The sequence below is a fragment of the Sander lucioperca genome, chromosome 11 (genome assembly GCF_008315115.2).
Source record: "Sander lucioperca isolate FBNREF2018 chromosome 11, SLUC_FBN_1.2, whole genome shotgun sequence".
Lineage (NCBI taxonomy): Eukaryota > Metazoa > Chordata > Actinopteri > Perciformes > Percidae > Sander > Sander lucioperca.
This window is the reverse complement of record NC_050183.1, coordinates 7252324-7266545: the sequence shown is the minus strand read 5'-3', so window position 1 is coordinate 7266545 and position 14222 is coordinate 7252324. Positions and strand designations below refer to the sequence as shown.

Below are 14222 nucleotides of genomic sequence, written 5' to 3'. Positions count from 1 at the left end.
GACAAAACATGGAATAACAGCCAACACATGAGGAGCATGTTTCGAAGAGACTGGAAGATATTGCAGCATATATTTCTATACAGGTATCTGGACAGTAACTGAGATAACTGCATGTGGTCATGGAAGGCATTTTGTTTATGCCAAGAGACAACTTTGTAAATTGTAGCATAATCATGTGTTTTTTATAAGCGGACATGATGCTAACCAGTCATTCAGAATGAACAAGACTAGGACTACTGTATCAGGTGAAATTTCACTAAAAATAATAAAACTAACAATGTCATAAAATCCTGATAATGTCACTTACACAATGTCTTACTAGTACAGTATTTTAAAAAAACAGGCGCTTAAATATGTTTGTTTTGTATTTCTTAGGAAAAGGGATCTACATGATGACAGATTACTGTGTATGCAAAAGTGACTGATTGGAACAACTAGCCAGTCCACATGTAACCAGGCCAAATGTACTACTGTATATTTTGGTTGATTCTGTAACATTATGTTTGTCAAAGGGTATGTTACATTTGCTGGCTGAGAGGTTTCAGACTAAACCTAACTAAATGTGAGAGAGAATGATGGAATATTCAAGTAGGTCGACTGATCAGGACAAAGAGAGCTGAAAGGACAAACATGACAGCCACCACGGTCAGCTTTGCACTGAGCTTTTGTTTGAATGCACAATTGATAGGATTTCTCTCGAACACTCACTATTCTTCACTGCAAAACAAGTAACATAAAGTAAGTTGTTATGTGCTGGCATAATCATATCCCCCATTCTTTTTTTATTGAATAAAGGAAATATTAATAAATGCATATTGTTCAGCCTGCCATTTACTAATGTATCGATCACAAGATGAGATGCATCAGGATCTGGGTGGATTGAACAATTCCCTGCTCTGCTATAATATAATAACAATATCCTGGGGAAAACACAGCTCAGGAGAATCCCTTTAATTTATTTTTTTTACTACCCCACCCAAACCCAGCATACACAATCACACAAGCAAATTTGTTTTGTCAATGTTTACAAAAAATACCAGCTACTGCAGAGGAACTGCAAGTCATCAGATTTACAGGAGCAGTGAGTCCAGGCCCCACTGTCTGTCCTACCACTGCTTGGACTGCTGCTGCCAGCATCGGTCTAAATATAGACTGACCCCTTCCTGTATGCACTGCACAGTAAAGGGCTCATGTTTTTCAGACTCATCAGGAGTTAATACAAACTTGGCACAAAACATTTTTTCTCCCACTGTCTCACACACACACACACACACACACACACATTCTCTCTTACCACAGTGAGGGTGGCCAAGATGCTGCCTGCTTCACAAAACATACAGGGTAAGATGAAGAAATGATTTGGCCATAACAAAAAATTACACAGAGTGTGTGTTATTGGATGTTTCCTGCCCTCTTGAACCTGTACTCTAGATGAACTAAGGCTGTCTGTCAAAGAGCAAAGCCTACAGATAATGAACTTACCACTAAATCCCAGTTATTAAGCTCTAACAAAGTGATTGCCTCTGCAATGTTGTCAATTCCAGTGCAAGCCTGTGAGAGGAAAAGACAAAGAAAAAAGGAATTACAAGAGAGAAATGCATTGTATGAGATTCCGCTGCAGTGTGTTTTGTGAAATGTGTCTGTACATAAAAAAATACATTTCACAACAAAACACAGGAGAAAGAATGAAATCAATAGAAACATTGTAACCACTATGCTACCACCCATAACAGCAACATTTTAAAGTGGTGGCATTCTTCACAAGAACCTTTCAGTGATGTTTTGATTAAAAGAAGGCCACCAAATTCCCTTGATTGCTGCCCCAATACCTTGGACTCTTGACCCTTGCACAGTAGACTAGACAAGATATGTATGTTCTTCGTGGTAAAAGGACTACAATAGTGCAAAGTGGGTCATGATTGTAGCTGCAAAGATTAATCGATTAATCTAGTAGTTGTCTACTATTAAATTAATAGGCAACTATTTTTATAATCGACTAATCGGTTTGAGTCATTTTTTTATGAAAAAAGTATAACATCTCTAAATCCAGCTTCTTAAATGTGAATATTTTATAGCTGCTTCACTCCTTTATGACAGTAAACTGAATATCTTTGAGTTGTGAACAAAACAAGCTCTATTGATATCTTAGGTGTATCTCTTTGTATTCTTCCTGAAGTGTAACATAGGGCAGACAATCCTTTTTGTCCAATCCAGTCCTTTTTTGGACTTGATCCTTTTGATAGTGTAATTGACAGAATCAAAACACATTCTCTGATAAAGTGACAACAAATTGGCACTAGCAGTGTTAAAAAGCTGATATCCCTCAGATGCAATAAGGCACAGACATCTTCTGTTGTGTGGTTCCCACTTCATATAAAACAGTGTGTTTTTTTACCTGTGGCAAAGACAAGAAAATCCAAATGACTGAATGATTAGATCGCAGTAACCTTGACGTCTTTAGTAATGAAAACATTTCAGAAGCAGGGGAAAGAAGCCAATAAATCAATGTGCAGTTTGGCTAGGGGGCAGGTTTAGGAGTTGATGATGCGACTGCTACTCTGCTTGACCACATTTATAAACACCAAGAAGTTTCAAAACATCTGTAAAACATGTTAGGCTTTAATTTAAAATGTCTTAGTGGCTGTTAACACTTTATTGCAGAAAAGCTTTTAAATAATTTTCATCATAATCCAAATATTATTAGTTGGATTGTGGCTATTTTGTCAGGGAGACCACAGAGTGTAGACACTCCAGGGTGGTGTTTCATGTCCGCTCTCTTTTACAATGTATACTAATGACTGTAAAAGCCAGCAGAGAAACAGACATTTACTGCTACTGTTGATCTAAGTGTACTTGCAGGAAAGGAAACAGGACAACTGACCTGTTAAGGATGAGTTTATTAACTCATGTGATGACCTTTACTAAAATCTAGTCTAAACAAAAGTAAAAACCAAGGATATGCTAATTTTAGGTAGGGATGCAATATTAACCCTTAGACATCCACAATTAAAGGTCAAAAGAATAACACAGTTGACAATTCAAGTACTTAGGCACCATTGCTGACAACAAACTGAGAATGTTAATGACAATACTTGGTAAATATGTATACAAAATTAAATTAAAAAATAAAAATATGGCCAAAACAGACTGTGTTGCAAAGACTAAATGTTTAAATTGTAGATAGTGAAATTGTTATGTATTACAAGTGTTTAATGAATTGGTGCTCCTGCTGTCTTTAATCTGTTTGTTTAGAAGTTTACAACCTCTTTCTTGTCAAACAAAGCAGTAAAATATCTCTGAAGCAATGTCATATTTATGTCATCTTTGAGCAACAAATGCTCTCTGCCCAGTTTAAAATCATCCACTAAAGAAAAAAAATCATTTTTAACCTTTAAAGTTTTCAGCTGCCAACAAAAAGAAATGCATGTATTGTACAGTATATACTGTGTTGCTGTTTGCCCGGAGTACTCTAGGTCTTTGGCTAGTGTTGTTGTCTACTGGGCTGGTGTTTATGATGCTGTGCGTTTGATATATCTATTATGCAGTACATATTTATTTTTGTTTATTAATAACTGCAGTGAAGACAAGAAGGATATTTTATACATTAGGTGGCTCTTCTGCCTGTTTGAAGTCCATGTAATGCTACTTTTAATCATCACTGCTATTATGACTTATAACAAATTACTGTTTAACATACATTTTTTTATTCAGTTTTTGTTATTCAAAGCATCATTCTCATGCAGCAAAACTCTGACACAATCCATAATCAGACTCCCCAGTAATCACGTTAGGATACCTTACCCCAAGTTTCTGATTGTATATTTTATGTGTCTGAACCATAGGTCCAAATCACAATTTCCGAAGCTGCAACACTCATTGCGCAAAGGTGAAACCCTATAAACTGGCTTTGTAAAATGTGATAAGGTGGAGATGTCAATAGCCTAATTAAACAATACATCTATTGTGTGCATTGCCTGTCCAAATGGATAGTAAGAGATGTGTACAGCTGCATTGGTTAGGCCTGTTGTTTAATATTATTAAGGTTAACTTTGTTGATTCAAAACACAATGCTACAATAACAAACCCATGAGAGGGACACCACCAAAGACAAGCCCTAAGGTTGACTTTTTCGAGCGTTCATTTTAGAGGAAGGATGTATATCGTTTTAGTTTAATGTCATTAAGCATAGAAACAAAACAAACATGATGCTAAATCAATGCACATTTGGAGGGGAAGCATAATTTGGTAGCCTGTATTTGCTCCTTATCAAAATATACTACCCTGCCTGCAAACTGGGCTACAAATCTGGTATCTTCGGGGGACACACCGTCTCTGACAATGATTTAAAGCCCTTAGCGGACGACTGGCGATATGTAAACAAGTGGACAGCTAACGTGAGCGCCGTAGCTCTCCGTTTAGCTAACTTAACAACATCGTCGTTATCTGTCAAACAAGCAAGCTTGAAACCAGCGAAAAACACAAATTTACTGTTGCGATTGACATATTTGGACAACCGCTTTCTAGTTAGCGAGCTCACAGCTAATAAATTGCCTTCAGAGTCAGTTAGCAAGCTGTCAGATTGTTAGCTCGGTGAGCTAGCCACAGAAAGCAAAGCTCAGCTCAGGTCTGCTGTTTCCGACGCCAGTCAGGTCGTGTGTACGGTTGTTGACAGTAGCCCGAGACAATTCAACAACGGCAAACAGATTACTAACGGCTGAATATAATATCTGGGACATACAAAAGAGACACACCTGAAAGTCGGCCAGAATCATTTCTCTATCCATGTTGCTCTCGCCGCTTTCGGAGGCCATGGCAATGACTGGCTAAAAGCAATTCTTCTTCCACTGGCTCTCGTCGCTTTCTCGCCTCACTGAGGGACACTGAGAATTAACAAAACACTTTGCTTAGACGTGGCGAGGAATGAGAGGTTGGCAAATTGGAAATGTTAAACTTTATCGGGATTTAGCCGCTTCAGATAGACACAATTCTGTAAAGTAACGTTACAATGTTCAGTTATCTCATATCATTATTGTCATCTAGTCCATTGCTTTACGGCTGACGTAAAGTGGCTGCAGATGTTGTAAAAACTCGAGTCGAGGTTCTCTTAATACATCCATGCGTGAGGTTGATAACAAACTCCAGTTGAGTTTTAAACATGACCGCTGCCGTTTTCACGCTAACGCCACGCAAAAGACGTTAAACCATATTTCCTTTTCCCATATCAATATGTTTAGAAGCGTCGTTTCACACTCTACGTAAATATGTAATGCACATGCCCAGCTTTTAAATTCAAATGGTCTTGTCTTTGGTAGTGCCTTCAGGAGCTCAAAATGTAGGCCTATTTAATATTCTGTAAACCAGGGTTTGTTTTCACATTGGTGTGGAGTTTGTTTGTAGTCCTTCTCATCCCACTTTTGAGATTCTGCAGTAGGCCAGAACAGATGACACGATGCATCATGTCATCTGTGTCTGTGTTTGCATCTAGATGCATAAAACTCGAGTGTGTGCGCAAAAGTAGGGTAAACATATAGGCTAGCCTAACCTCAGCTGTAAGTAGGCCTAATGGCAGGTCTTTAGGGGTTGAAGGGGCCAACAAAATAAAAAAATCTTGACAGTTAAAAAAGAGAGGGCCAAGCCTATGGTGGAATGGAGGGAGAAAAGAAATGTGGCTGGATCCATGTGGTCTACCCAGAGACTGGTGCCCGATCAGATGCAGCACCGGAGTGAGGGGACAAAAAATAATTTATAGATTTGCCATATGTCAATCTCATTGTCTTTGCGGGTGGATTTGTATCGTTTAGAGTAGTATCTTCAGACCTACAAGGGCAACTTGAGGATTGAAAAAAAGTTCCACAGACAAGAAACGGGCTGGTGCCGTTAACCTCCCACTAAACGCGCTCATATGTCAGGCAACTGCACAATAACTAATAGGGCTACCAATTCCCGCAATTATGGCGCATGCCAGTTTTGACTGGACAAAGCCCGGTTGTAACCCTGGCACCAAAAAAATCAACCATGTTGCGTAGGCCTACTGACGAATAACGGTGAACGCCAGTCATGTGACCTGATTTGACCTTTATTATTATGTTTTCCCCCGCAGTACTAGGCTATAGGCCTATCACACTATCTCGTTAATACACGTCTGTACGCTTGATGTAGCCTATAAATCATGTCAAAGTGCGATATGTCCACATTGCGGTGTCTAAAAGTGGCACATGAATTCTGTATAGGAGTAAATCACTACACACTCAGCGCTGCACTCCACTGCAGTAAACCAAGCTTGGAGGAAATATAAAGTTCCATCACTAGAGGGCGGCACGATGAAAGGAAAGATGTTGCCCTTGTCGACGCTACTTTAAAACGCCTCTCTTGCTCTTTCACTGGATATTATAATTGCAGATGAAGGACGCTCTGATTTTAACGATATGCTACGCCGTGACTGTGTTGTCTGGAATAATACCTGTGTATATCGCAGCAATGAATGCGGCCATCTTTATCACCGTTGCGTTGTTACAGCATCATTAAGTTGCGTTGACAGCGTCCCGCCTATCATTTAGCTCCTATCCAATCACGCCATAATTTTTTTCGGTGGGTAGTTCAAAATCTAAACTGTAGGCTAAAGGCAAACATACTGCGTCATACAGATCTACCCTTCAAATGAACCATAGGCCTATAGGCTACTTTGTGATGTAGTCTACGTGACGATGTTTCAGCAGCAGCTTTACTATTTTCGGCAAGTGAAAGAAAGAAATTCAATCGGACATCGCTGTGACACTGCTCATGGAGGATCATCGTAGCCTATTCGGTAAGTTACTTTTGAAAATGAAAAGGGATCTCGTAATGATTGTGCGATCTTTGGGGCAGATCAGCCATCCTCTCTCTCTGTCTCTCAGCCCTTGCATGCTGACACAGCACGTGATGGCAGCCGAATACAGAAACCCATTACTTTTCGGCAAAATCATTTGAAAATGAGCGGGAAGTGACTTTGAATGACATCACATCTTATGCGTAGATGTAACCATTTTATGCTCATGCAGCCTATTTATTCTGTTGTTGTTGTTGTTGTTGTTGTTGTTGTTGTTGTTGTTATTTTTGTGATGCTTTTTCAGCGGTCGACTCGGTAGGATGGCACCCAATGGAGGAAGACTTGTGTTATGGTTTTAATCACATTTAAAGTAAGGTGGAGTTGTTATTGTTTTTTTCAAATAGCCTATCAATCCTACAGATTTAAGATTCGATAGCCTAACTAGAGTTATTATAGCTTCAAGTAGGTTATATCATATGAATAGAATAATGGTTAGGACGAAAAGCCTACTTGTTTCCTCTGTGGGTCTCGGGCAGAGAAACACACCCGCTGAACATCGATCACAACAGTCAGGGCTGCGAGATGGTGATTACAGCACGTGGAAAATATAAATAATTGCTGTTTTTACATTGTTTCCATATAATTATGATCTACATTGCTTTTAATTTAATAGAAATTGAGTATGCCAGCCACTCAGAGGTGGTAAAATGTGTTTTGCAGTTGGATTGCGTATCCAACATTACTCTTTATATTTATAAATCTAAAGAAATTGGATACTAATGAATTTGAATTTGGAGTTCAAACGCAGATCATAGAGTGAGATGGATTCATTGCCTCTCTGGACACTGATTGAGCACTAAAATCATTATTCCATAAATACAATATAAGCTGTGAAAGTGAAAAAGTAGCCTATCATACATTTCCTTGTGTAAAATCCATGTATGCAAATTAATGGATGAAGCTGGGTAAAAGTAAAGTAAAAATTAATCCATAACCATCATATATGATTGTTTAGTCTGTTGACATTGGAGAGAAGCTGAAACATGAACATGTATGATTTATAATATGTTCTAAACAATATATATATAGAGAGAGAGAAAGAAACAGTTTCCAGTTCCTCACCAATCAATAGTACAAAACTAATGAAATTAAACATTTTGCATAGGCTATATCCTACCCCCAAGAAAATATTTTTTAATAGGCTACTTTAAATTAGGCTGTTTTTAATATTTTACAGAACTGTGCAGGTCAAGGCCGTGTGATGTGGGAGGGAGGTGCTTATGAGATATACTTGGTCAGACTTCCCTTCTGGATTGCAGTATTTTTCCACACACCTTGGCTCTATCTCTCTCTATCTCTTTATATTTTTCTAAAAGAATGGCTGACACACTCTGCAATGCCTCTGCCCAAGGAAACCTACCCAAAGTGCTGCTTTTGCTGCAAAGTGGAGCAGATGTTAATGGATTTAGTTCGCACAACATGACTGCACTGCAGGTTAGTATAAACCACTTTCAAGTTAGTTTGTGTCGAAGTGAACTTGAAAAAATGGTATTTTTCATGGTCATTTTTTACCATGAACTGTCACTGTAGTGTTACAAGAGTGGCTGTTTGACTTCCTGTGTGCTGTAGGCTACATGATGTAAGGTCTAATCATAGTTTATCTTCAAATATCCAGTAGATTTTATTTATCATTATATAAAATGAAATTGTCAAAATCGATATTTATATAGTTTTCAAATTAAGAAATCTGTGGACAGATGGCAGAGAGGAATTTGTACTTTGTAGCATATCTTATCTAAATATATTCAGTCAAAAGCCACATAATTTACCAAAATCGTTTTGAAATTCATAGTTTTGCTGTAATTAATTATTTCATGTCAGATAATCATAAATGTATGATTACTATGAATACATCTGTGTTTTTTTAATGGAACAATAAGATGACATTTTCTCACTAGCATTTTCACACTTTAATGTATTTCTTCAGCATATACAGTATGTTGCACTTGATCATGAGAAAGAAGTTATTCAGATTTAGTTATTCAAGTTATTCAAGCCCTATTCTATATTATTATAAAGGAAATGCATGCTACATTTGAGGGTCACTGGTAGAGTGTGAGGAAAGAGAAACAAAATGGTGGTGAAGGTGATGAAGGAAAATGGAGAATGAGGGCCTGTAGTTACACAATAGGCCTATGCCTGTTCCTGCTTGGATTTTTTACATGCTTAGATGTTTTTATACAGTTTGCTCAGAAGCAATGTACAGGCGAAAGTCAATAATAGTAATACTGATGTTATCCTACTATTGAAAGTAATAGTTTTAATAATAATAGTAGTAGTGGTATCTTAACCAGGGTTTTTCCTGGCTCAGATTGGGCCTTTTTTTTTGGGGGGGGGGGCACGACTACGCAGGACAGTAGCTAAAATCTGTCCGTGTACAGTAAAGGCAATGAGTCTGTTACCTTATTTGACAGAAATCTAAATGCATTTACCTGTAATTTCTGACAATATTAGTGTGAGTAAATGAAACCCCAATCAACAAAACTGCTTAAAAAAGTAATATTAATATTTATATAGCCTACCACCGTTAAAATCACCGGGAGAGTCCGACACAGCCAGACTCTGGACAGTAAAACTGAGATTAGCGCTCGTGTTCAAGTTTATGTTCTGATTTTTAATTGTCGTTTTGGAAAATTGCTCTTAAACACAGTCGAAGAGGATTTTAATTGCTATTTTTTTTTTTTAAATCTTAATTCTTATCATTTTGCCGCTGGTGATTTTCCTTTAGGGCTGGCTAAAACCTCTTTTGGGGGGCGCATAAAAATTCCTCTATGCAGGAAACCCCCCTGTTAACATTATCAGTACACAGTGGAGTCATTATAGCTTTAACACACCTACCTACAAAGTCACAAATTGAATCGAAATTGAGTATGCCAGCCGAATGTGTTTTGTAGCTGGATTGCGTAACTCCACTTAGTCTCTTCATCTTAATAATAGGCCTATCTGATTTATAAAGCACATTTCATGCACCTCTAATTTTGTTTGAATGTTGAAAAAACTGCATCACCCCTTGATCCAATTTGTTGGGCTATATAAGCCAAATTGTTAATAGGCCATTATTATTATTATTATTATATTTTTCAGCTTTAGGCCTATAGGCTATATGTTTGGATAGGTTGTTACACTCAAATGCTTACTTTTATTTCTCATCCCTCCCTGATCTGTTTGTTGTCCTCCTTCTTTCTGTGTGCAGGTGGTGAAGTTGGGGAACGACGCCTTGGTCAGGGTTCTCCTCGAGGCCGGGTCAGACCCCAACGTAAGAGACCCATTCTGCGGTCTCACGGTGACGCACGACGCCGCCCGCGAGGGATTCATAGATGCTGTGCGTGTGCTGGTGAACCACGGGGCAGATTTAAACCTTGTGGATAAGAAAGGTAACCTACCGCTGCACCTGGCCGCCAGGGAGGGCCATCTGAATGTGGTCCAGCTGCTGATCGGACTCACCGCGAACCCCCAAACCCCCAACAGCGAGGGACGTACAGCCGGTCAGCTCGCGCAACTCCACGGGAAGGTTGCCACTGCCCAATACATCGAGGACTATTTGAGCGCACGTGAGTGATCATTCTAAGTTTTCTTTTCAATGTCTTTCAATAAAATAGCTTCCTACCCACAAATCCAAGTCTTTCTTTTTTATTTATTCTTTAGCAGGCTACAGAAAAGTTGAATGGCAGCCTTTTTCTGTTACTCCGCCACAAAAAAGCCGCTGGAGAAAACTGTGAATACAACTGGTCTGTATTTAAGGCTTTAGGGAGCTGCTTCTGTTGATGTTGCATATTGGCTCTTATAAGAGAATAGAGAATTAAAACAAAACGAACAGCTATAGGCCGAGATTTCATTTAGAAGTATAGGCCTACGCCAAATTATGGCCATAACCAATTGGTTGGGTCAAATACTGCATCTCTGACTGACAATTCTATCAGTGTTAGCATATTAGTTGTATTGAGTTTAAATTAGAAGTCTAATGAAGAAAATAGGTCAACATCAGTAGGCTAACAGGGAGCATATGTAGGCCTATAATGTCTGGGCACATTTTAGGTATAAAACGGATTTTCACAATTTCTGTGTGGTTACCAGGTTGATTCATCCGTCATTTTACAACAGCGTTGCACAATGAAATGTAAGTTGTAGCCCCTTCACACTACACTCATATCAAACATATACAGATACTTAAATTAGAATAGAAAAAACAAGACAAAAAAACAATATAGTTACATAATATAACCTATAACTCTATACATTTGGTTTATAGTGGGAATGAGGGTAGTGCAAAGGTGTATATGTAAAACCTTATTTGCTTGTTTTGTTTAAAACTAAATTTAATGAACTTAATAATGAGCTTTTAACGCCTGGTTTATGAATGATGTTGCGCACCGCGTTTTCAGTCTGACTTTGAATTCTGTCATATTATGCTTGACAGTGCATTTATGTTCTTATTGTGTCATAATGAAAGGATATTATTAAATCCAATGAATCATTTAGGTACCACCCATTTGAAAGTGTGGTTATGGTCATGCTTTCATGTTTTGTATTCTTGATTCATACAAGTTATTGATCTGATACACTAGTTTCAAAATACGATAAATATTAGTGGTCACAACATGGCTTAAATTCAGTCTGCACCACGCGGCCAGCTTTGCCGAAAGGAGCCGGCAGCCTGCAGAGCAGTTCTGTTTTTCATGCGTAAAAGGCTTTAGCCTCGACTCAACTACCAACGGAATCGAAAGTGAAAGACTTTTTGACGAGCTTCCCAACTCACGCTGTATCATGTCTTTCTCTCTGTATTGTCATTCATGAGGACTTAGCAGTTTAGAGACAAAACGCTGGTAGGCTATAAAGTTCAGTTCAACCATTAAATGTTTAAGGCAGGTTGCAGGTTTAGGTTATGTCAGGCATATGGTTATGAAGCGTTATTGCAAATCTTCAGAGAATAAATGTGAGTCAATGTAATGTCCCTGTGTGTGTGTGTGTGTGTGTGTGTGTGTGTGTGTGTGTGTGTGTGTGTGTGTGTGTGTGTGTGTGTGTGTGTGTGTGTGTGTGTGTGTGTCTGTGTCCCAGATACCTGCTGAACCTGTTATAATGGGTGGAAAGTTTTTGTTTCTGCTTTCATTCACAATGTGACTGTAGTCCTACAACACAGGGCTAGAAATAAGTGAATTTTCATTCACAGTGTTATTTATTTGGCCGTTTGTTTAATTTTATTCACATAGCTATGTGTTTGTTTGTTTTTTTTTTATTGTTGTGCAGTTAAAGTGCAAAGAACATACAAACACACATTTGCCATACAACCACTTAGCTACAATCTGATCATTTTAAATCTAAATTAGTGTTGTAATTCTACTTTTTCTAAAAAATAGTTTATTAAAGCTCATTGTGAGAATATTTGTACTGGTCTGTTTAAATCTAATGGTATTTCATAAGGTATTAATGTTCTGATTAGCTAAATCCATTTCATTAATAAAGGCTTAAAGATGTCGAGTTATTTTGCAGCCATATTGCCCAGCTTTTACACACAGCTGTATCAGCTGTTTTGATTCTGTGTTGGACAGCTTGTTAAACATTCAGAAACAGCTCAGACATAGCAATCATATAGGCCTACCCCAGAACTAGAGACTGGAGAATGCCCTTATGGCTATAAACTATAACCTTCATTTGTTAACGTGTCTATCAACATTATATGCTTTATCTTTCAAAAACTGACGGATAATAAAGGCTATCATACAGAATATTTATTTTATTGTGGTGTCTTTCTACTACTAGGCTACTCCTCTCTGTATGGCTCATGAGCGTGTGTGTACGCGCATCTCTGCCTGCCTGCCTCACACTATTGTCAATTAACTGCTACAAAAAAATAAATAAACAGCAGCACACTGTTAATGCATTGCGGCATAACATGAGTGCACTTCACATTAATACAGTTAGTGAAGTCAGTATCCTTTGAAGCGGAGTGTGGACCTTTGCTACGGAGGCCGCGATTTCGTTTTCAGTTTCACTCAAAATGTCTCCACAGGCACACAGTCCTCTACATTTTTGTTGTGATTGGGATCATTTTGACCCTCATGTCTGAGTGCGAAGGAAAAATAAGACGTTGAGTAACGATACGTTATAATTTCACAGGAGCTTGAGCTGCCTGTTTCTCCCCCTATCATCACCTAAACCTTTCTTCTACTCTACACAGCGTTGACCAGGTGACACCGAGTGACCCGAGACTGTTGAAATGTGTGAAGATATGTGTTAAACTATTAAAAGCTCCTTGTGTGAGTTTCTTCGGTGAAAAGGCCTGTGCGCGAGGCTGGGCAGGAGGTGGGCAGGATATTTTATTAATTAACCAGAAAAAAAGAAAAAGAAGAAGGAGGAGTCAACCATATATGGACCTAGATCCGGGAGTCGTTTGACTGTACAGAGTTTGGATTGGCTGGACACAGTGTGAGGAGGAGACTAGACCCGAGGCAATGGGCGAATCCGTAAAAAAAAGGCGAATAGTCAAAAAGGACTCTTTCCATTCTGTATTTTAATAGCACAGGTGGGGTTCAATATAGGGCTTTCCTTTTGAGAATAACATTTTATTCATGACTAGTGAAAAATAGATTCACATCAGGTTTATTTTAGTTCCATGGATCTGTGTGCCATGGTAAAACAAATAAATTACCTATTATAATGTGTATGTGTCTCATATTGTATTTATATATATATATATGTATATATATATATATATATATATATATGTATATATATATATATATATATATATATATATATATATATATATATATATGTATATATATATATATATCATTGCACTTATTTACAATTGCATTATTGTCACTTAGTGTTTATGTTTGCATACGGATACATGTGTGATATAAACTAATTGGGTTTTTTTCTCTCATAGACTAAAGGAAGAGGAGGATGACGATTAAACCCTGTGATGCTTCTGCTTTTCTGCTGTCATTTTGCTGACACTTTAACATTTTATTCTAGCCTTTATTGATTTATATATGGTTCATAATAATTTTTGGTTATAATACTTTTTTGGATTCTGTCATTGATTAAAGGAACACGCCGATTTATTGGGACTTTAGCTTATTCACCGTATCCCCCAGAGTTAGATAAGTCCATACATACCCTTCTCATCTCCGTGCGTGTCGTAACTCTGTCTGACGCACCCACCTAGCAGTGGCAGTTCTACATTGAATTACACCCTGGGCGAGACCCCCTTCTGCACAAAACAGTTCAATTATATTTCTCAATTGCACAAATCCTTCATTAGAGCAATTGAAAAAACACACTTAAGAGAATCCAGTTATTTAATTCTATTGCAATTACAACAGGAAACACACTTTTTAAGGTGAACAATCTC

The 14222-nt window shown here is 38.0% G+C and overlaps 3 protein-coding genes across 5 annotated transcripts in view; 1 reads left to right on the top strand and 2 right to left on the bottom strand.

Moving 5' to 3' along the window:
• Positions 1-5073, bottom strand: part of faf1 (Fas (TNFRSF6) associated factor 1) — a 66846-nt gene extending 61773 nt beyond the window's left edge. The window contains exons 1-2 of the mRNA XM_031307291.2: positions 4752-5073; positions 1483-1551 (exon numbers count right to left, since the gene is read on the bottom strand). Coding sequence (XP_031163151.1) covers positions 1483-1551; positions 4752-4811 — 129 coding nt within the window. The 5' untranslated portion in view covers positions 4812-5073. The remainder of the gene's footprint in view (positions 1-1482; positions 1552-4751) is intronic.
• A 1313-nt stretch (positions 5074-6386) lies between these two features.
• Positions 6387-13984, top strand: cdkn2c (cyclin-dependent kinase inhibitor 2C (p18, inhibits CDK4)). 3 transcript variants are annotated; one of them, XM_031306978.2, is made up of 5 exons: positions 6387-6805; positions 7110-7175; positions 8182-8299; positions 10059-10416; positions 13755-13984. In XM_031306978.2, the coding sequence occupies exons 3-5, from the start codon at positions 8183-8185 to the stop codon at positions 13757-13759; spliced, it is 480 nt and encodes a 159-aa protein (XP_031162838.1). In that variant the 5' UTR covers positions 6387-6805; positions 7110-7175; position 8182; the 3' UTR covers positions 13760-13984. The 3 variants fall into 3 exon arrangements, with proteins under 3 accessions (XP_031162838.1, XP_031162837.1, XP_031162839.1); XM_031306977.2 differs by lacking the exon at positions 7110-7175 and having other exon boundaries at positions 6388-6805; XM_031306979.2 differs by lacking the exons at positions 6387-6805; positions 7110-7175 and having other exon boundaries at positions 8106-8299.
• rnf11b (ring finger protein 11b) overlaps positions 11868-14222 on the bottom strand; it is a 24321-nt gene continuing 21966 nt past the window's right edge. Inside the window, exon 4 of the transcript XR_004898778.1 lies at positions 11868-11907. The gene's annotated coding sequence lies outside the window, so the exon portion shown is untranslated. The remainder of the gene's footprint in view (positions 11908-14222) is intronic.

What these genes read in the sequence shown, in the direction of transcription:
- cdkn2c (XM_031306978.2), top strand. Translation starts at nt 8,183, where the DNA reads ATGGCTGACACACTCTGCAATGCCTCTGCCCAAGGAAACCTACCCAAA. An exon ending in ACAACATGACTGCACTGCAG is followed by an intron (nt 8,300 to 10,058) that starts GTTAGTATAAAC and finishes TTCTGTGTGCAG; the next exon opens with GTGGTGAAGTTGGGGAACGA.